This window comes from Colletes gigas, unplaced genomic scaffold (assembly GCF_013123115.1).
Source record: "Colletes gigas isolate AHSC1104 unplaced genomic scaffold, ASM1312311v1 Colletes_gigas_Sc00008, whole genome shotgun sequence".
In the NCBI taxonomy this organism is placed as follows: Eukaryota; Metazoa; Arthropoda; class Insecta; order Hymenoptera; family Colletidae; genus Colletes; species Colletes gigas.
The window spans coordinates 5150582-5171728 of NW_025106637.1; the positions used below are offsets into that span (position 1 = coordinate 5150582).

Sequence of the window (21147 nt, forward strand, 5' to 3'; positions counted from 1 at the left end):
CTTAACGCTACGCCTAGAGTATGCACGCTACCACGAATTCCTTTGTCCTTATTTTATCGATTAATATTTAATGTTTTACAACTACGCGACGTTGTCACTCGAACAGTTTCGAATCGTTAAAAATTCGCTTCGATCGAGTCTCCTACATAGTGTTCATCTTTAACCTAGATAGCAATAGTTTATGTACAAGTTCTTTTTCGAAATCTTTGAGTAAGATTGTTCCTTGTCGAGTCTGTATTCCACTTATGTGACAAACATGTTTCCTGCACAGATTTCGGTAGTAATACCATAGGGAACTATATGATCGATGGTAGGTACAGGTTATCCCATAGGATAATATTGTTTCTGTCACTATCTGCTTGATCGATAGCAGATACCATAGATATTTACTGTGCCACATACGATAAAACAGATTCCTTATTTTTTTCCATTGAAATGAGTTCCCCCGACGTAACAGATTTCACGTCACTTGTTTCTTATATTTGAAATTACAGTGGCGTTTCTTCCTCTTCCAGTTACCTTGGCGTCGGAGGAGGTGGTGGTGGTCATACTGCGCTCCCGGTATAGAATCCTGTTTTCCCGGCCAAACCGGGTCCGCGTTTCCTCTTCTCGCATTCCATTGTGCTGAAAGTGTTCTGCGCGATTTGTGACTTCCTCTTTGGATTCTGCAGCGTCATGCTCCTCTGGCTCGAGTTCGAGCTCGAACTTGTACCAGGTTCGGAGACTCTTAAAATGCCAGAGTGTATCGTTCCGAAATTCTGATAGATGTACTGGGACTGGATCGCCGAGACAGACGTGCTCTGGTTTTTCAAAGTGATTGGCACCGTTTGACCTGCCAAACTGTTGTATCGTGTGTCGTAACCGAAGGGAGTGTCCAGCAACGACTCGTTCTTTTCACTATACCCACTGAGTCTCGAGTCGAGGAGACCTTCCTTTTCTGCGAAACCACTTAACCTCGAATCCACCACATTTTGTTCTGTAGTTCTGGGAGAGAATTCGGTGTAACGCGGCTCCTGGCCGACAGTGTGCTCCTTGCTCTCGGTGAAAGCGATCATATTCTGCCGTGAGTCGGATAGAATCCTCGAGTCTATCAAACCTTCTTTATCGGCGAAGCCACTTAAACGCGAGTCGATAACACTAGCCTCCGACTTGTCACTGAACGTGTACCGTGGGTCGGCATTCTTCGAATCCGGATACGTCGGTAAAACGTGTGCCAGATCTGCCTTATCGACGTAGCTGATGGCTTGCGGATTGGAGGCACAAATGTCGGGCGCGGATTTGCATAAAAGGGACGTGCCTTCTTCGACCACTCGCTGGGGCGCTGCAATATGAACAGATTTGTAATTAATCGCGTAATAGCATTGCCAATTCGATCGAGAACGAAAGGTAGCGAAAACGTAGGTTACTTTTTGCGGGTTGTCCAAACCCTCTGGCTTGAGGTGGTCCAGGTGACTTCTGATGAGCCCTCACGAGGTATTCTGAGCTCAAGCCTTTCTGTTCTCTTAGCTTCCTCTCAGCGCCAGGTACCATGACTCTCACCTAAAGTAACAGGAGCATCGTTTAAATTCTGGTAAATTCTTCCTACAAAAAACACAATGTAGCAAGTTTAAAACCGTACCATTTCTTCGACGGTCGAGAATCGAGCCATGTAACCGGACATTGTGAATACAGCCGCCACTTCCGCCAGGATCAAAGCCAATCCCGACAGCTGAAGGCACCAACCGTACTGATACTCCGGTAGACCGCTGTCATCCATCTCCATGCTCGACGTGGATGGCAAACTATATTTTCCTGGTAACTCTAGCGACGCGTCCGATAATGCCGATACCAGAACTATCAGGCCACCGCCTAACGAGAGTCCTGTAACACAAATGAAGTTATTACTTGGCGTACTTCCCAATGTCTCTGATATTTATTGTTTTCGGACGGAATCGATTCGTTCCAGACTTATAGCCGAGTGTGGTCTGAGCGGAGTTCACGATTAGAATTTGCCATCCAAGTTACTGGAACTCGAATTGATAACCTATGGAGTTGGTAACCGATGAAGATCTCCAGTAACTCATTGGCTACAGGATTTAATCGCGAACTGTAATTAAACCTCGCGACGCTGTGATCAATTGCAAGTTAATTTACTCGTTCCACGTTGCTCGTCGCTTCATCGTTCGAGAATCATTGTTGTTCGAATTGTTTATCCGCCTGTCGGGAAAGATCTAAGACCAACGTTATCGCGTTAAACGAAAAGGATTACCGCGAATTAAGTCGTGAGAAAGCACGAATGACGTTTTTAAGTTGTTCGTAAACCACCTTCGCGGACCTCAATCTTATTTTTATTATGCCTCAATCGCCAGTAATTCTTTTAGATGCGACCGTATTGCCTCCGGTTGCCGGTAAATACAGCAGCTTAGCTTCGTGGCAATGCGAGACGAATGGAACCATTAAAGTTTATCGTTCCATAAAATTTGTCGCGTTTCCTGCATTTTAACTGCGTCTTCCGGTCGAATGATCCGACGGTACTATTACTAATTGCGTTGGCGTACTTTTACGCTATCGATTTCATGGGTATTTGTTCGTGGATGGCGAATGTTGACTAGTCCAAAATCTATAGGGACAAGTATTCTTCTCGAATGTTTATTAATTCGAACTTTGTAAAATGTTGAAAATTTTAAGGGGATCCTTGTAAGAAGGCTTTAATTTTCGACTTCGTGGTTTTGGTGGTTTTGGTTTGGTTATTCGCTTGTCAACAATGGTTGGGTAGTGGTCAATGATGGTCAACAGTGAGGATGATAAGATCAAGGGTCCAGGAATGGCCAAGAGCTAGGACCAACAGAAATACTTCTTCCGTAGACCGGACTGTCAACTTTGTCTTTGCGTTCCCCTACTCTTCCACCTTAGGAAGAGGTACACAGAGAGTCACTGCTAACATACTCTTTCAGTATTACTTGGGCTTCCAAGTGGATCGGGTCTCGCGAATTCGGTGGTCTACCTCTGGGCATTAGTGAACCTGGGTGACCATTACTGACCATTACTGACCACTACTGACCAGTGCTGGACCGTGATGTACAACAGTACGAATTGTTCAAAATTCCTCTCTCTACTTCCATTTTATCATCTGCTTCTAATTTTGCTTTAATGAACTGCTTAACTGCTCTCCCTATAATAGGAATGTTTTCTTATTTTACAGATGACCCATTGGTAACTACCCACTACCAATCTGACAACATAGTCCATAAGGTGAGAAGTCTGCTCGTATACCTCGTCTGTGCCTGTACGTACCTCGTCATTCGTTTCTTTCTTTCACCTGTATCGAAGCGCAACGTTAGTACTTTCGCGAGTTTCTGGTTGGCGGATGAAAGCACACCCCGGTCGTCGGTGACGAAAACGAGGTTCCTTTCTGCCGCAAATGCATTAAAAAGACTGCCGGCGCGACGTGGCCTGTTTCTTCGGCTACGTTTACTTTTTATATACGATGTGTTCTTCCCCGGGCGTAAAGAGTACGACATAAAAATTTGCATACGCGTAAAACGAACGACCCGGGGCTTGCAGCCCGTCTGTTCTATAGTCGATTCAATTCCAGCTGCACGATCTACCACCGACGGGACACTGTTATGACGGGGTAAGCCGCTCCGTTATTGCATTCTTAACGACAGATGATTCAGGCCACGTTACAGCAACGTGGATTATTACTAGAACGTACCAAATTGATGCTTACGCGCCACAATTGCTCGCGATATTTTAGACCCATATTTTTAAAGACTTTCTCTGTTCACCGTGGCCATTCAGTTCTCGCGTAATGGGTTTATAACGCAGTTAAAGAACGCGTGTAATTGTTATTGCCCCCGTAAGCATCCCACAGGCTGTACAGGTTACCACCATTCGAACGATCCACCGAAGATAGGGGAGTCCAATACTACTGTTTTCTTTTTAATTTATTGATTTATTCTTTAATAAGTTGCATCAATTGGTAGAAATCTCTTTCGTTAATGTTTCGAGCGAACACAAATTTATAACGATTCTTTTTAACGCAATCGATCGTAGATTCGTCCACTGCTGGTGACCAGTTCTACCAATCGATTGTTACTTCTGCTTATCAAATTTACAATGGGCGTAAAAAGCACCCATATTTTATTCACGTACGCCAGTTGGAGGTTGCAAATACGTCTGGCAAATTTAAATTTCAATTAACGCCGCAATACGTTTTACAATCAGACACATGTCATTACGGGGCAACGTTTATGCCTCATTTCCATTCCACGAGCGTGATTGTGTTCACTGGGAAGAACCGTGTGCACGTCGCGTCGCTAGAAAAGCAATTATGAAAATCCGAAATTATCAACGATCAAATACAGGTTAATCGTGGAAATTAGTCGAAACGTTAGTTTGAAAACTACGTTTCTAGAAGTTGGAGAGTTTTAGCGGTTCTATGTCATTCATGGTGTAAAATTTTATGTCATTATATTCCCGTAATCACTCCCCTAACGCGATGATAGTCACAATTTACCAGTAATTACCTAGAACATTGACAAATAAGTCATAGATACAACGATTCTATATCATTCTTATCAACCGAAGTTATGTAAATTCCATTATCTAACGGGACATCACTTGTCACGATTAACCAGGGCTAATCGTCGGCTAATCATCGTTAATCGCTCATAATCGTTGTTAGTCGTGATCTATCATCATTGCCTAACATCTAATTATCGACGAATCATCGTCCAATTATGGTTAATTGCACAGAAGTTGATTATCGTGCGATCCAAATGCCTTTGGAGACCACTAAAACCCTATGGGGTATGTTTTCGGTTCGAATTAATTACTTTTGATAGCAACGATGCGAATTCGGATACAAATTATTTACGTCGCTATCGAACATAATAGATAATTACCGTTCGAACGTTCAACGAAGTGTTTTTGTTCGATAGAGATTCGAGTCGAATTTATTTGGAACACGTCGCGAAACTTGCGACCCAACACGGTCGTATCGTACTTCGTAGCTGTTGAAAAAAAAAAAAAAGAAAAAAATTCTGTTCCCGTATCGACGTATGAGCATTTCTATACGTCGAGAGGTTTAATTAGAGCGCGACGCGTTAGCGCCGCGTTTCCTTATTCAACGATTTCGTTTGAAAATATGCTAACCCAAACGCCATTTATCAATTTTCCCTAATTAGCGTGCGCGACCTAATTTCACGCGTCTTCGGAAACAGACCGCCAACGGGCATGGAATAATTCGACGGCGCGGGCGTTCGATCGCGTTTAACGCGAAAATTAAAAAGCAAAAAGGAAACAGCGTCGAACCGATGATAATGACGATTAATTTGACGAAAGTTTTCATCCATGATTTTACGCGACAGCGATTGTAACTAGCGTCGGAACGGCATCGGGGATATAAATCGAGGCTCGTAAACTGGCACGGGCGAATGGAAGTTCGCGAATAACTGTCATCAGCACGACGACGAGTTTGGAATATTCAATCGAGAGTCGTCTTCAATTTCTCTATTGACTCGATTGCGCTACGCTTTGTCTCTGGACTGCTGCTCAACCTATTGCTCAATTAATTAGTAGTAATTGCAATTTAGTCGTGGAACGTGAGGTTCATAACGAAACCCGGAAGTTTTCGTCGCCACGGTACGGAACGCTCCGATTCGTTTGTTAAGTAAATACGCATCGTACATAGTTACCCTAACAATTGCTGAATTCAGATTAATTCCGTACCGTTGTTCCTGACCCCTTGATTCTTTGGCGAAGAGAATTTTTCCAATTACAGAAGCATTGTTGTAATTTATTAAAACAAGGAAATGAGTAGCTGTGCAAGAACACAGTGTAAAAACTTTCACGATCAACGTACGATCATTTTTATGATATAATTATACAAATAGCATAGAGTAATTACAAGCTCTTTGTACGATCAATTCCCTTCAACGTAAGATGGAATTATAGTTTCAGATAAAAAGGTTTGTTCGTTCAAAAAAATACCAGTCAAAATGTAAAATTTTGAGTATCCACCGAAGAATCCTCGCAACGAGTACAGATTTTACACTCGGATCACGTTTCCAATAGCACCTCTACCAGCCTGATAGACAATAAACGTCAATAAAGCTATGAACGATATAAAATTGACAGCTGTGTCTGTTCTCTTTGTTATCTGTCATCGATTACAGAATAAAAACGAAACGCTGGACTAACTGTAAATTGTCGCTAAAATCGTTGCACTTAGTTTCTTCAACATTTTCCTGTTCGCTGTTCCGAAGCTAGATCGCGATAACGTTTCATGAAATATTTATTTCCAACGCAGTTAGATCGTTGCTTTATTTAATTCAGTGGATATAATAACAGTTTCGCGCGATAAGGGTTCAGAATAATTTTAGACAAGGTATTAGTGTTTTAAGAGGACATTTACATTCCGTGGTTAGCGTTATCGCTTCCGGGCGAAAAATAAACAAAATATTTCAGGGGGCCAGTAGTAGTGGACTGCACGAGTCAGCCATAAGAATTCCACAGCCCAGCACTCAGTTAGCTCTGGGTTAGATACGAGCTCCGAATATAAACCCTCTTCCTTTCCGTCTATATAAGTTCATAGATAAGGGATGGTAGATATATGCTTGGAACAATTTACCAAAGAAATATGTAGTGGAATTAGGACAGAACTCGGAGCAATTTTGTCTACGGTTAGAAACTTGTTTCGACAACAGCCATAACAGAATTGTTCTAGATAAACGTTGCTTTCATTAAAATATGCATTCACAATATTCACTCATCCACAGTTTTGTAATTTTCTATTTATTACAGGGTTTGCAATGGAAACTAATTCAGTAACTAATTCAGTAAAAGACAAAATATTTCAGTAAAAATATACATTGCAAATTAGCCCTGTTTCACCAAATATCGAAATGTTACATATCAAATAGTTTTCTTCAAACTGTTCGTTTCACACAACTATTGTTTAACAGGCATGTGAGATGTTCGAGTTTAGTAAAGCAACGTTACATATAGCTTTATAGTTAATTCTTGCCGGTTATTGAAAAGTTTGAGGAAAAAATGATTTTATTATTACAAAAGCTTTTGAAACTTGTTGAAGTCGCGGAACTTTCACGGAGCAACGCACGACCATTTTTCTTTCAAGTTTGCTCCTCCAGATATCCCGGTTCTTGACGCGTTACAAACTTTTGATAAAGCCGAAACTCATTACGTTACCTAGCGAAATGCAGTTGCTTTTCTAATTCTACGAGATTTACTTGCGCATCCTGAGAGCAACACGAGATTTACACAATTTACCACGTCAGGCATGTAAACAATTTTCCCTAAAATATTCACCCGCGTGGTCGTTATTCTTGCCTAAATACATTGAACGAGAAACCAGCGAAGGAACACGTGTTTCTGAGTTTTTCACTTACCAGTATAATTTGCAACCATATTTCGCGCATTGGATCCGTTCTGTGCGATGCTCTGGCCCAATAGGATCAAAATTTTTAAGCCCTTCAGCCTCCAAACTTTATTTCTCTGTGGTTACACAGTTAACAATGGATATTCACTGGAAATTTTTCTATATTGCCAAATCAAATCCCGCCTCTGTAAGCTATTAGTTATAAAAACTTTTCGTGAGTGTATTAGTCTGGTATATATACAGATAATTGCACAATTAAATTGAGTTCATTTTGAACGCAGAATCAGTCCCAATAAATTGCTTGCATCAAAAGTTTTATATTTCCAAATAGTTTTATATTTTCTCTCTTCTTAGGTGTTTAATCATTAATGATAATAAAAAGAAGCATGCCTTTGCAAATTTCTTTACATTTTCATTGGAGTAACGTCATCAATCTTTAATTAGAATATCTCGAACGTAGTAAAGGGAGCTGGAATTTGCTCTTAAGGCGAAGTAGAGCTGCTGCACATCGTTTCCTTTTCATTCTACACTCTTCAAGTGGAACGTAACACGCGTGTATTTTGTGTTTACAACCGTGAAGCGTCGGTAGTCTCCTGGAAAGTGCCTTAGATCAAAGTTGACAAATTTGATTCACCCCGTCGGAGCTATCAAAGAGGGATCGAACTAGATGAAGAGGTAGAACAGCGTGTACTGTGGCAGACTCGCGCAATCTTGACTAATCGAACTGTTCGTGATAATCCGAAACAGGGTGCAGGATAAACAAACTTCATTGCCTCGAATCGTGTACAGAGAAATTGATTTTTATTTATAATTCTTGTTAATTTATATTTAATATATAATTGATAACGTACACGTACTGTCCAGAGAATGTTCGAAACATATTACGACAAAGAAATGCAAATATTGGTTTAGAAACAGAGCACAGTCTCCGAAGTAATTTCTTTGCAAACATTGCCACCCTCGAGAAATAAAACAAGGAAATAGGATTACGTTTCCGAGCAGTTCGTGGAGACTTATGAAGTTCTGATTACATTGCGTCTTACTTTCTATCGGGATAATAAAATTTCCTTCGAAATATTGCTCCCGTTGTTTTTGTCCAGTATTAATTTCAATTTCTGTTAGTCGTTGTGGTATTGTATATATTAATGAAAATGAATCGAGACAGGTATAATGAACAAACAGTTTAACAATTTATACTTTTAACGTGATACAATTGTTTCGATGAATCTGACCAAAATTGTCCATGTTTCTATTATTATTTAAAACGTGACTACGACAATGTATATAGATGTCATGGCGCGATTAAAGAGAGGGATCTCTTTTCGTGAATAAATACGCCAGAAGAACAGAGTTAACTATAATTAACGAGTTACCCGGTCTTCGCGAGTTAACATGTTAAAAACATGAATTCTAATTACTTGTAAAGTGTATTAAGTGGCGACTTAATTTCCTTCATCTTCTTTAAAATAAAGTATTTCAGAGGTAGAAAAAAATCCCGTTGCTAATAGCATGCCGGACTTGCATAATTTTTCCTGGTTTATCCTGAGAAAAATTCTTAAATCCTTTCCCACACAAAAAGAAATTCAAAGTAAACTTCAAAGAACAATTTTACGATTTTTCCTGGAACTTCTCAAAGCGCGAGATAATATTTATCGGTGGTTCTGCACGCGTGTAAAAGCAAATTTAATGAATTCGTTCTGTCGAATATGTAATTGGATGGTTGTTCGAAAAGAGACGTGCGAACGATAATTCATAGACGATCATCGAGTATGTGCGTTTGGAATTAGAAACCAACGCTTCGTCCAAAATGGTGCGTAATGGTATTAACGGATAATATTTTCATTATAATGGATTCGTAGTCGTCCCGGCATCGATTTACCGTTTTCGGCAGGATCACGTGTTTCTCGCGAATATTTCGAGCAACCGCACACACGGTCGAATATTCCACCACGGTTTCAACGCATAAATTTCAAGCATGCCAGATATGGTATATGCTGCCAGGATTAAATAACTTGACCCAGTCGCAACATATCACCGCCATGAAGCACCTCACCTGCCCCTCTGTCGTTCCCACTCACCCCCTTTTTTATTTCGCCCTTTCTTCCACCACTTTTCTTCGAAGGCGAATGTCCTCGCGACTTTTGCCAATCTCGGTTTTTCTTCTTTACGTGACCAATATTTTTTAGTTCCCGTAAAGTATCAGACAGTGAAATACAAAAGACCTTCGATCAACTTGGCGATCATCAACCGTAGAATTTAATTTCGAACTCAAACGTTTTGGTAGGAAATGTGAAACTTAATTCTACGCGCAAAGAGATCCAATATTGAAAGAAGAAAAAGTATAAAATGAATAAATAAATCCCAGGATATGAATCCGGAATTCCTCTCTGATCAAAGTCTGGCACGTTGCTCCGCGATTATTACATCTACTGAAACTCCAATCCTTTGAATAACGAAATTGATCCGACGTCTACCAGTTTTTATAATAACGCAATATTTTATGAAAACGTCTGATCGTAAATACTCCGTTGAAAAATACTCCTCTTGTTCAAATGACATATCGAGACGCGTATCGTTCTTTTACCTCTTTCGAATTGTCATAGGTTCCGAGTAGGCAGTCTCGAGTCCGTCACGACCTGATAATACCCGTATTCCCCGTTTCCATTAATTTGTCGCCGAACTCGGTTACAATTTGCTAAAACAAACTAGGAATTGATGCGGACAAAAACACCAACACAAACGGTCCGCAGTCTAAAACGTTATCCCGAACAACGTGGCCCATTAGCGATTAATGAATTAACACCACAACCACTGGAAACCGCGTTCATTTCCGCGTGCAGTAACTCGTATAAACCAGTGACAGCTACGATCAATTCTGAACGAAACGGGGATTCGAAGCGTTTGTTCGTAAAATCGTTGTCTAGGAGTATAGGGCGCCCAAGCTCGGACTACATCGTTCAGGCGTAGCGGTGGAAGCAAACGGAATTTAATATTAATACGGTCCAAGGCGAGGACGTAGTTGCGTGAATCGCAAGCACGCTCGAATTTCGAGAATACCAGCCACGATATCGAGTAACCGATCCAATTTCCACGACGACAAGAAGCTCGCCGTCGCCCACTCCAAGAACCTTGGCTCCTGTCGAAGCCCGCAGCGACGGAATCGCTCCGGAGCTCGATGCATCTCGGTGGAATGCGTTCCTTTGCCCTCGCCGTGGCAGTTATCCCTGGACGAGGGATGCCACGCCGATCGAAAGCAAAAATGCGTGAACACAGGAGGCTGGTAATCTTCCGGGGATGAGAAACGTAGCAAAAGTTTGATATTGGATCGCCCGGATCAGGAAAAGTAAACACATACGAAGTTCCTTCATTACGACCGTGTCGACGGCGTACGAAACATATATCGAATGTCCACTGTTGGATGAACTCACGTTTTATAATGTAAACACTTTTTTAGATTTAATATTTATGTTCTGGAAGAATCGTTCTTTGTCGTTGACTTTGTTCGTGTGAATTCTGCGGTGTCTCATTTCTGTGTTTAGTTAGAAAATGCCGAGATGTATCGAGAACGTTACAAATACGAATTTTTATAGAGTTGTAGCCCTGAAACTTCTTTAGGTACACAGTGTCAAAGTAAATGTTGAAATAAACATGGAAGACAGCATAAATTAAAATAGTTGGTATGGTCATCGGATAGAGGATGAAATGCCCTTTAAAATGAGCGTTCGAATGAGTCAATAGCTTTATTAGTTCCGGAGATATAGCGATTTTAGTTTCGAGTCGATGCGGTGGCTAGTTCCGGAGATATAAGGCTCCGAAGAGTTTGTTTACTTTCTTACTGCGGCCTTGTCAAGGTCGTTGACCGGCACGTGACTCGGAGAAACTAGGTCACTCGGCCACTCGGTCGCGTGTCACGTACGAGAAAGAGAGATCCGGCGCGACGCGTCAGACGGAGACAGAGATAATCAAATTAAAAAAAATACCCCTTTACATAAATTGCGATATCTCGAAAACGGAAAGTCCGATCGACAAAAACAAAAAAGCATTTTAAAGAAGAAGGTTCACCGCTTCTAACAATACCTCAATAATGGAGAAAACACTAGTAGTTTTGAAACTGCAGGCGTCTAAAGTTTCATTAATTTTATACGCGTTGTTCGACTGTTTCAAGACAGTGGAAATTGAAAATTCGGGAGTTTCATCTTTGCTATATGTATATTTCCTACTTATATCGATAGCTAAAAAAAAAAATTATAAATCGGTCAAGGCAGAATTCATATTTTGCTCAGTAAAACAAACAATAAGAATAGAAGCGTATATTGAGAGATTCTAGCACCTTTTGGGGAATTTAATATTTGAATCATTTTAAATCGAGGTCTTTAGATGTGACAGCAATTTTCCCAGGCAACAGTTTTACCCTTCGATAAGTGCTCCCCGCGAAGACATTCGAGCAGGTGCAAGTATCTCTTATTAGATCGCGTTACTCCTCGAATAAGGAGCTTCGATGCGACTTCCAGATTACGGGAATTGTGGCAGTAAAACGTTAGCCGACGCAAACATTATCTGGGACACCTTGGAGCATCTATGCCCTCGATATCTCCCCTCTTATTGTTACTACCAGCGTCAGCATTGTTGCTGTTAAATTATACGAGCGATCGCAGGAACGTACCGGCCGTCCGGTCATCGTACAAATCTACCCGTCGATACCGCGATAGTATCTCGAATTAATTCCTGCGAATCTATGATAAATTGTAGCACGCTCGAGGTGTCTGATAAATCATACCTCCCGCGAGTTTTCGCGACTGGCGTGCCTCTGTTTCTGTCATTTCGCGCGATCGGTTCGCGTTGAATCGAACACTTGGGGGGGGAAAAAATTGCTTTTGCGACACGAATTCAAGCATACAAAAGTCGTGATTATTTTAGAATTTAGCGGTTGGCGAAATCACGATCTAGAATTTTTCATAAACGAACTGTTTCTACTTGTATTTCCTTTTTTCCAATTTCAATCAAATTTTAATATAATATTCTCCAGTTTCGATGCTTGTTTCAGCTTGAGAGTTGTGGGAAGTAGAAATGTACTAGTTTGAATAAAATGTACACATTCCTAGCAATTCTATTTAAATTTCTGTAAATGGAATTTTGGTAGAATTTGATTCAAGCATAAACAAATAAAATTCCCATCTATAATTTCGTAATAATACTTCCAATAATTCAAGAATCGAAACGAAGCTTCTCGTTCGTATGATAATGTCCCGGCTATAGAGCGGTGTCCTCAGAAATGAATGAAATTGCTCGAAAGTTAAAATGGGTTTCGAAGTTAATATCTTTTGCGTAACAGCTGCAAAAATATGAAGGGAAACTTTCGAACGGGCCTAAAATTTTGAATAGAGTTATTGGTGCGTTCGTTAACGATTCTAGTAAAAATTATCGCTCGGATTGCACGGGGTCACCGAAAGGGAGGAAAGGTTCAACTAACGACGTCGTTATTATTACGTGGAATGTACTTCTTCGTGCCCCTTGATGGCACACTTGACGTTACACCCCTTCACTTGCAAGAACAGCTGGTCGGTGAAGAGGAAAGACCTAGATTCTTGCAAAAAGTGTCGCAAAGAAACTCGCGAACATTTTCACGTTTTATTCACACCTATTATCAACGCCATTACGCGTTAAACGTAAAATGTTTTCTAGAAAATTCGTAACAATACCGATACCAATATTTAACGATACACACGATAATATATAATATCAATTGTAATATTATTGGGGATAAAATAATATTAAAATCAGCTTTGGATATATAAAATTACATAAAATTTTGTTCTTGATATTTCCAGTGAATTGATCTTGAAGTGGTTCTATGTTTTGCAAATGTTGGCTCATTCTGGGGCCACACACACACACAGTCAAAGTAGGTTTCCGGTTTTCCGATAGGTTACGTTTGCTAGTATCGGTTACATATGTATATACGAACATAATGGAAAGCGTACGGAAGCGTGTTTCCGTTATCAGCTTCGTTTGTAATTTGGTAGATAGATCTCTGGCTCCATCGTCTGATGAATATCTTGCCTTCCTGGCTAACGTTGTTTCCAAATTCAGACTAATTGATAAACGCATCGTAACGTTTAAAAACTTGTTAAAATTTTCATTTCAATTAAATTCAAATCTTACATGTTTGTGTACCAAGGGTTCTTTGAGCCCTTATAAATCTCTACCCATTGTGGTTACTAACAATGAATATATATATTTCGACTCGATACAATGTGCAATGGTTCATTATGTTCAAATAATCTGGAATTATTCTTGTACAGTCGTCGTGGAAACTTGCCACTCGCAATAATAAAAAACGAAGTAGAAATTGGGACACGGATGCAAACTAGGTCATTTGCTTTACACAGTCGCGGTAAAGCAGTCGACGCCGCGTATCTACGTCGATAAACTTGAGTCTTCTCTTCCTGTGTCATAGTACATTTGAAAGCAAACAAAGCTTGTTATAGCTCATTGGCATGGATCGGTGCTAGGTACTTGGTTCCACCGTGTTTGCGGTCCAAGGTAAACTCATTCCTATTGAACATTTACATACAGACGCTCCTATTAGTACAAAATTTTCCGACGATTTTCTGCCAAAAATTTAGTCTACGATATTTGAACGTTGTAGGAGGATTTTTCTACATTTTGGACTCCTAAATTAATCCATTCCTATAATTTAGAGTCCTGTATCTTCGATTTTTACATTTTAAATTCATAGATTTTGGATTTCCACATCTTGGATTCCCAATATTTTATATTCACATGTTTCAAATTTATACATTTATCTTAGATTCTTACATTTAAAATTTGTGTATTCATCACTATATTCTCCGCCAAAATACGCGTTGTTTGCCTTTTCAAAAATTAAAATCCTCCAATTCGTTTAGAAGTTATGACGTTTTAAAGATACGCATGAAATTTCAGTGAAACATATCAACGTGTGGTCAGACATTATATAAAGAATTTTTTTCTCGAAAGTGCGTAGGATTTCGAGGGTATGTCTATCGACCAAAAATGATTGCGATTGACCCCCGCAACTAAAAATAATTTTTTTAGAACGATTTGGAAAAATCTTTTTTCACCGAATAATTTCAGGGAAACATGTCAATATATGGTCAAACATTACATTTTCGGTAAGGAATTTTTTTCTCGAAAGTGCGTATTATTTCGGGGGTATGCCTCTTCACCAAAAATGATTGTAATTGACCCCCGAAATTGAAAATAATTTTTCCATGAATGATTTGAAATTTTTCAATTTAATTTCTTCAATAACTTTTCAACGAAGCCTCAATCAACAAATTGGTATTCTTGATTTTCGTCTTATTTTGGCGTCTAGAACCTCTAGAATAGAGTTTTCAGATTTTCTATTCCCAGCGTTTCGTATTACTGTAACTTTGATTTTCAAGTTCTCTGGAAATAAAGTCGCCGTTTGCGTCGTGGCAATCTATTACGCGGAGCTAAGTATTCCGTTGTCAATAGGTTTCGTGAAATGAGCCGCGTTCACTGTGATCCCATTGAACAACCCTGTCGCAACAGAATTCTCCCTCGCCGATCAGTGATCATAGTTCCGCGTCAGCGACTGACAACCTTCGCTCGCGTGTCCTCATTAATTCGCGCAGCATTGTTCGACACTGCAGCCGGCTCGTTCTACGACACACGTTAATCATGGTGATTACGCATTCTGTCTGCACAGGAGAACGGTAGATTCAATCCTGCTGCTTACATTATATGTGAATCTTAAACGACGCCGTGCATTCTTCGACATAGTCACAAACCCGAATTCCTATACGCTCTCAGAATAGTCTCACATCTTTCTCTACAGTATTTATCATTGGACGATTTGGACAAGATAAATTACATTATTATGTTTCTCGAGTGACAAGGCCTGAAATTATTTTCAGACCTTTCGCGATGAACAGAAAAGCATTTGCTAGTCAAGACGGTCTTCTCTCAACACGATCCTTTCGAAGAAAACATTTTCAATCTCAAAGAAAAATTTCTAATATTACGTCTATAAGTATTAAAATTAAAATTCCTAAAAAATCCCGAAACAAACTCGATTTTGTCAAACCGGTGTACCTCATTCAGAGTAGCTAAAAAATTGTAATGTGGAGGGTCGACCATCAGCGACAGGGGCAGAGATTTTGTTTGAGTCTCGTTGCCTGTGGATCGTCCGTCCACTCTTGTCATAAGCACCGTCCACGTAACGTGTTTACGTTGACGGCCGCAGTTATGTCTGCGTGGCATTGTCCAAGATCCCGTCGGTTTTCACATCGGTATGCGTTAATTAGAGGTATCGCGTGTTTGCGGGTGTCCATCGGAACACCAACACAAAGAGAACGAGTGAGAGTCCGTGGTCGGAAAGGGTGCACAGGCGGCGCTGAAACTGAGCCGGTTTGTTGTCACCGAATTGGCCGACCGTGGTCGTAGCAACATCGCTGGGACACCATTATCCAGCGGACCAAGGTACAGCCGGAACAACGCGACGTTCGATCGCGACTCTCGTTGATTTCGTTCGAAATGGCGACGAGTTTAACGCTCATTTCGAGTTACACGCCCGCCGAGTTCATCAAACCGGAATACCAATCGCTGCACGCCAACTTCGTAATCGGATAATTCGATTTTTCGATCGCGACATATTTTTCATTGGAATTTGTGGCCAGCTCGTAATCATACATCAACTGCAGAGGATCTCGAAATCACGAATCGAAAGATAGATCATTTGTTGATTTTCCTGGTGTTTGTTCTTTATTATTAAACTAAAAAGCAGTTTCCAGATAGATTTAAAATATTTTATATTTCTGTGCTTCTATAATTTGTAGTTGTGTATATTGGATTTCTAGATTTTAGATTATAATGTTTTGTATTCGTGCATCTTGGATTTTAGCATTTAATATTCCTATATTTTAGATTTCCGTATTTTGTAAGGCGAGTACAAACTTTCCAATAATTCTGTATTTCTTTCCCTTTTATCTTGGTCTATTGATTAACAAATTTTTCAATTAAACGATTCGTACATCGGGTTTAATATGATGGCAAACACAATATGCGCGGAGGGTGAGCCCGTAGAACTGAACCGCCACTGCTCACCCCTTAACTTCGTGTGCCGGTAATTTGATTTCTGGTTCACCGCAGATTGCAGTATTCTTTTCATTCGGAACTCGTAGCCACTTCAGAATCGGACGCCAGCGACTCGAACCATTGGCACACAGTATTTACGAATATTGATGAGGTTGGAAAGTATTTCGATGACATTTTCTACGGATCTCCTTTCAAATGTCAAATCTAATCTCGTCTGATCGACTATGGAATCTGAAATTGTTGCATATAAAAATCAATCAATATTTACGTTCAGAAATTTACCCATCTCTATTAGTTTCCGGAGGAATTTAATTAAACATCGTATCCAAAAATTTTGGGAGCACTTTTCGTCCCTTGAAAACGAAACAGTCGATGAAGAATAGTTTTCGATATTCCAACGTTGATTAAAATCAGAATAGATAGAGTAAAATCATTTAACAGAGCATCGAGACAGGTATAACAATGCAGAGTAAATTTTGTGCAACGAGGCGATATTCCGGCGCGCAATTATCTCACTTTACACGTAAGGATAAGATTAGCCTAAATTACGCACGAAGAAGGATAGAGGGGATGGCCAGGGAAGCGGAATTTGCATTAATCGCCGCCGAAACTGGAAATTAAAGTTAAAGTGGAATTCGAACGGAAATCGTAGTCGGAGTCGAAGTCGTAGCCGGGGACAGGCTCGCGCCAGTGGCCGTGCTGGTTTCCGGTAACTGGAGAACTGGCATAGCGAGAATTGTTTCCGATCTAGTTAAGAGTGCATTCTGATTTATGAAAATTATACCGCGGCCGGTTGTACCGAAGTTTCCGAATTAGTATGCAACTGCTCTAATGAAGTGCAAATTTAATGTGCCTGCGGGACAAACAGGGAAACGCTCGCTAATTAACGCTAATAATTAACGCCGAGGAATTATCGTGCGAATTTGCTCGATGCTGGAATTTTCTCGCGGGAACACGATGGAAATCGAAGAAATCGAGACACGGTATAAATAATTGCATTTACTTGTGCTCGTCAGCTTCCTGGGTTTAATTAAATATACGCATACCTGACTATTTACCGCGACCTCAGGTCTGGACAAAGTTATAAATCAGTTTTATGAACGTAATAATCTCGCGAGTAGAATCGAACTGTTATCTACGATAAAATGTACGGGATCTGTAATTTCTGCTGATACTCGAAAAGTATGCAGATTCTTTTGTTTAATACGTTAATGATGACACTGTAAAATATGGAAAAGATAAGGCTACGGTTTTCTTATGCTTTTATTTTAACTGTCCTTCGAATTAAATTTAAATTGTATATTAAAAATTTTTTATGAAGGGCAGTCATTAATTTATTCGAAAAAGGTGGGGAAACAAATTGCACGTGGACACTCGATCCAACGAGTCAAGTTACGATTATGGCAGTTTTAAACATTGAAATCCCCGACACTAAATTTTCTAGACTACGGATAATTGAAACTATCAGAAAGTTATCTCTGTATACGTCACGAATCTCACTAATAGTGGAGAATTCCAAACAAAATCTGAACGAAATATAAAATAAGAGCATACTATTTATTTAATCAGAGGTATTTTCAATTTTTAGAATTTTCCCTCGACGCAACGGATTTACAAAAGTTGCTTTGTTCGTCAGAATTTCACAGTGTGTTTCACTCGCATTCAAAACCCTATAAAATATCATGTTTGTACTAGGAACGTAAAAAATGTTACAGGAATTTTTAAACAATCGCACGTTCGCTTGGTTCGTCTGGGCAAATTAGTCACTTCTATTAACAGTATACATTAATTAATAAATGCAACGTACTGTACGTTAATTCAATGCATTATATTATTTGAATTTTTCTCGAGCATTAATCTGCATGTTTCGTCCCCCATTTTTTCTTTCTCTCTTTACCAGCTTTTTCCATTTCTCGCTTCTTTCGTTCTAATCCACTTTGAACTATTTTTCCATATTATTTTGATCCGTATTTTCACTCCAACTATTTTCCCTCGCTCGGGTTCCTGTTACGCGTCGCAGAATTAGATTATATAATAATTATATAAAATTCACCGACGAGTTGATGGCCATTTTTGTCACCGATATGTATTAACATTACGAATATCACTGTATTCAAATTAAAACAATGTTGATGTTTATTAAAAATTTTCCTCGTGTTTCGAAAATACCTTCATAATTATATTTGAATAAAAAATCACCTGTTTCAATTTTTCAAACAGTATAAATTCATAATCGTTTGAATTTTATTATACAAATAACCTTTGTTTTCACGAACCTTGGTGTTCTCAAGATAATAATAATTCAAGTAAAATACACTCTTCTCATTTGCACAAATTTCGTCCATTCACAGCACACGCAAAATTCATTACTGGATTTCATTATAGAATGGCCTGCATTCGCTTTTTTCTTCTTATTTATATCTTGATACGAAAGAGTCGAGCCTTTTGTTCCTTCGCCTTTCCTGTCTCGTTTCTTCCTATCAGTTTCCTCCCTTATTACATCCAATACAGTTCCCCTGGCGTCTCGTTGTTTACGCTTTAAGCTAAACAATTAATAGGAACTTCCCTGATTTATTAAATTGTGCCAGCCGATGCAAATGAAATTCAACCGATTCCCTCGAGCTTCGAGCTTCGAGCTTCTTCCTTTCAGTAACGAGATACAAAATGGCTCTTGCATCTCATAATTTAAAAGATTCTTACATGTTATTATACATACGACAGAAGTAGTATTTTCGTTCTTCTTTATATTTTTTAAATTTCACTATTTCTTTACATAGGAAGGAAATATCAATTTAACATCGTTCGACGAAACTCGCGCCGCTGAATTGCAGCGATGCAACTGCAAAAATATTAAATCGTTCTATTATCGTCAGTTGCAGCGTTCAATTTAAAACAAAAATGCGTTTTTGTCGTTACATCGTCCGCGTCAACGCCACCTGTCAGGTGATTCATGCTTTCGGTAAAACGCGCGAATAAACCCGAGCGAAATCGCGTGATTTTTCAATAAACGGGGGCATTGTTTCGTGCAGAATCGAGACGGGAATTAATTAACCGAATGTACTGGTCAACGACTGGAAGCTATTAGCGCGGTAGACTGTCGCGCGGCGGCTACGAAAATTACCGATACAACATATTAAAATTACTTTAACGGGCAGAAACTATGTTCATTAGCTGCACGTTGCATGAAAACGATGGAATTCACTGAAGCGTGAAGCATCGTTGTTTTCTCTTTCTCTTGGGTATCACGTGTTCCGTTTCCTTCTCGTTAACGCTTCGTTCCCTCTCGTGTTTCTTTATTTCCTCTGTTTAATTTTCTTCTCGCGTTACTCCCACACGGTATAACGCATCTGGCTTTGCTCAAATCGAATGTTCCAGCTGGTTTATCGCCAGATATTTTAGTTTTACGTTCCACTCTTTCGACCGAAGCTTCGATCGCTGATGGAAAATCGTCCCTGTAGTCGATGGAGAATTTTTATTTTTTATTTTTTATTTACGAGCATACCAATAACCCCGAAGTATTCTATTCACGCTCTCAAAAGTTAAAACGCCGAGGAGCGAGGATCGATGTTTTCCTCGAGTTCGATTTAAAAGACTATTTACGCTAACAGTTTTCTCTACGTCGCGTATTTCATTCTCCCATTTTCGCCGTCTCGTTTTCCAATACGGTGAAAAGGATTATTTTTGAAAAACGCACGACGCGAAACGCGACGACAAATTTAATCGCGGATTGTTTGGTCAGCGTAATTTTCATGACAGGTGACGAGCGCGTTAATTAGAACAGCCTGAAAATTAACGTTCTGATGACGTTCATTGCGTTAATTAAAACCGGCGAGTTGAAATCGAGAATCGTGATGGATCGCGGTTCCCGCGTACGCGGGAGCAAGTAAACCCGGGGAAAAATGTTTCCCCCGAAAGAAGGAAACGAAACGCGGTTTCGAGTGGAGGGCAGGTCCGAAAAGGAGCGTAAAAAATGTGCCCGTCACTTTAGGAACGAGGGGCCGAACCGAATGGAAATTAATTGAATTCCGTTAGGAAACTTGCAGCGGGCATAAAGCAGTTCTTTCCTCTTTTTTTTTGTTCGTCGGTTCGACGCGGACGCGTAAATTGAATAGAATTCGGCGTGGCGCATTTCTCGATTTTTTAGGGTCGTCACAATGAATCCTGTCAAACAAGTGAATTGCAAACTTTATTTCGACCGCGTCAATATTTGACGAAGGTTTCGATATTTCATTACGCGGCAGCCTACCCTCTGTTGTCTCCTCTGTTGTTTCGTAATCGAAATATCGGCTCGAGGTGAATTAACGAAACATGCGTCGGTGCAAAACGATCAATTTTCTTTCAACGCACGCCCGACGGAATTACACGCGCTCGAAATCGCGGCTATTTATTTCCCCCCTGACCGGAAACGATGTAAATCGAAAGAAAATATTTGCAATCCTGTTCGCGTTTAATTTACCGCGCGATGGTCGATAATTGCGGAGCTCGTGTGCGGATTACAAGGCGTTCGGTTTGCTTGAAAGGAAGACACGTAGCCTGGAAAATTTCATTTCCACGCTACTCCGGATAGCCTTTAAAACGTAGATACTGTAATGCATACATGAACGTTACGATATTATTTCTTAGTACGTTGAAATTCCAGATAAATTAGTTCTTATTTAATCAGT

General features: G+C 39.9%; 1 protein-coding gene across 1 annotated transcript in view; it reads right to left on the reverse strand.

Annotated features, from left to right (window-relative positions):
- Window positions 1-545: 545 nt before the first annotated feature.
- LOC122396746 overlaps window positions 546-21147 on the reverse strand; it is a 166141-nt gene continuing 145539 nt past the window's right edge. Inside the window, exons 4-6 of the mRNA XM_043395395.1 lie at window positions 1619-1860; window positions 1407-1539; window positions 546-1321 (exon numbers count right to left, since the gene is read on the reverse strand). Coding sequence (XP_043251330.1) covers window positions 546-1321; window positions 1407-1539; window positions 1619-1860 — 1151 coding nt within the window. The remainder of the gene's footprint in view (window positions 1322-1406; window positions 1540-1618; window positions 1861-21147) is intronic.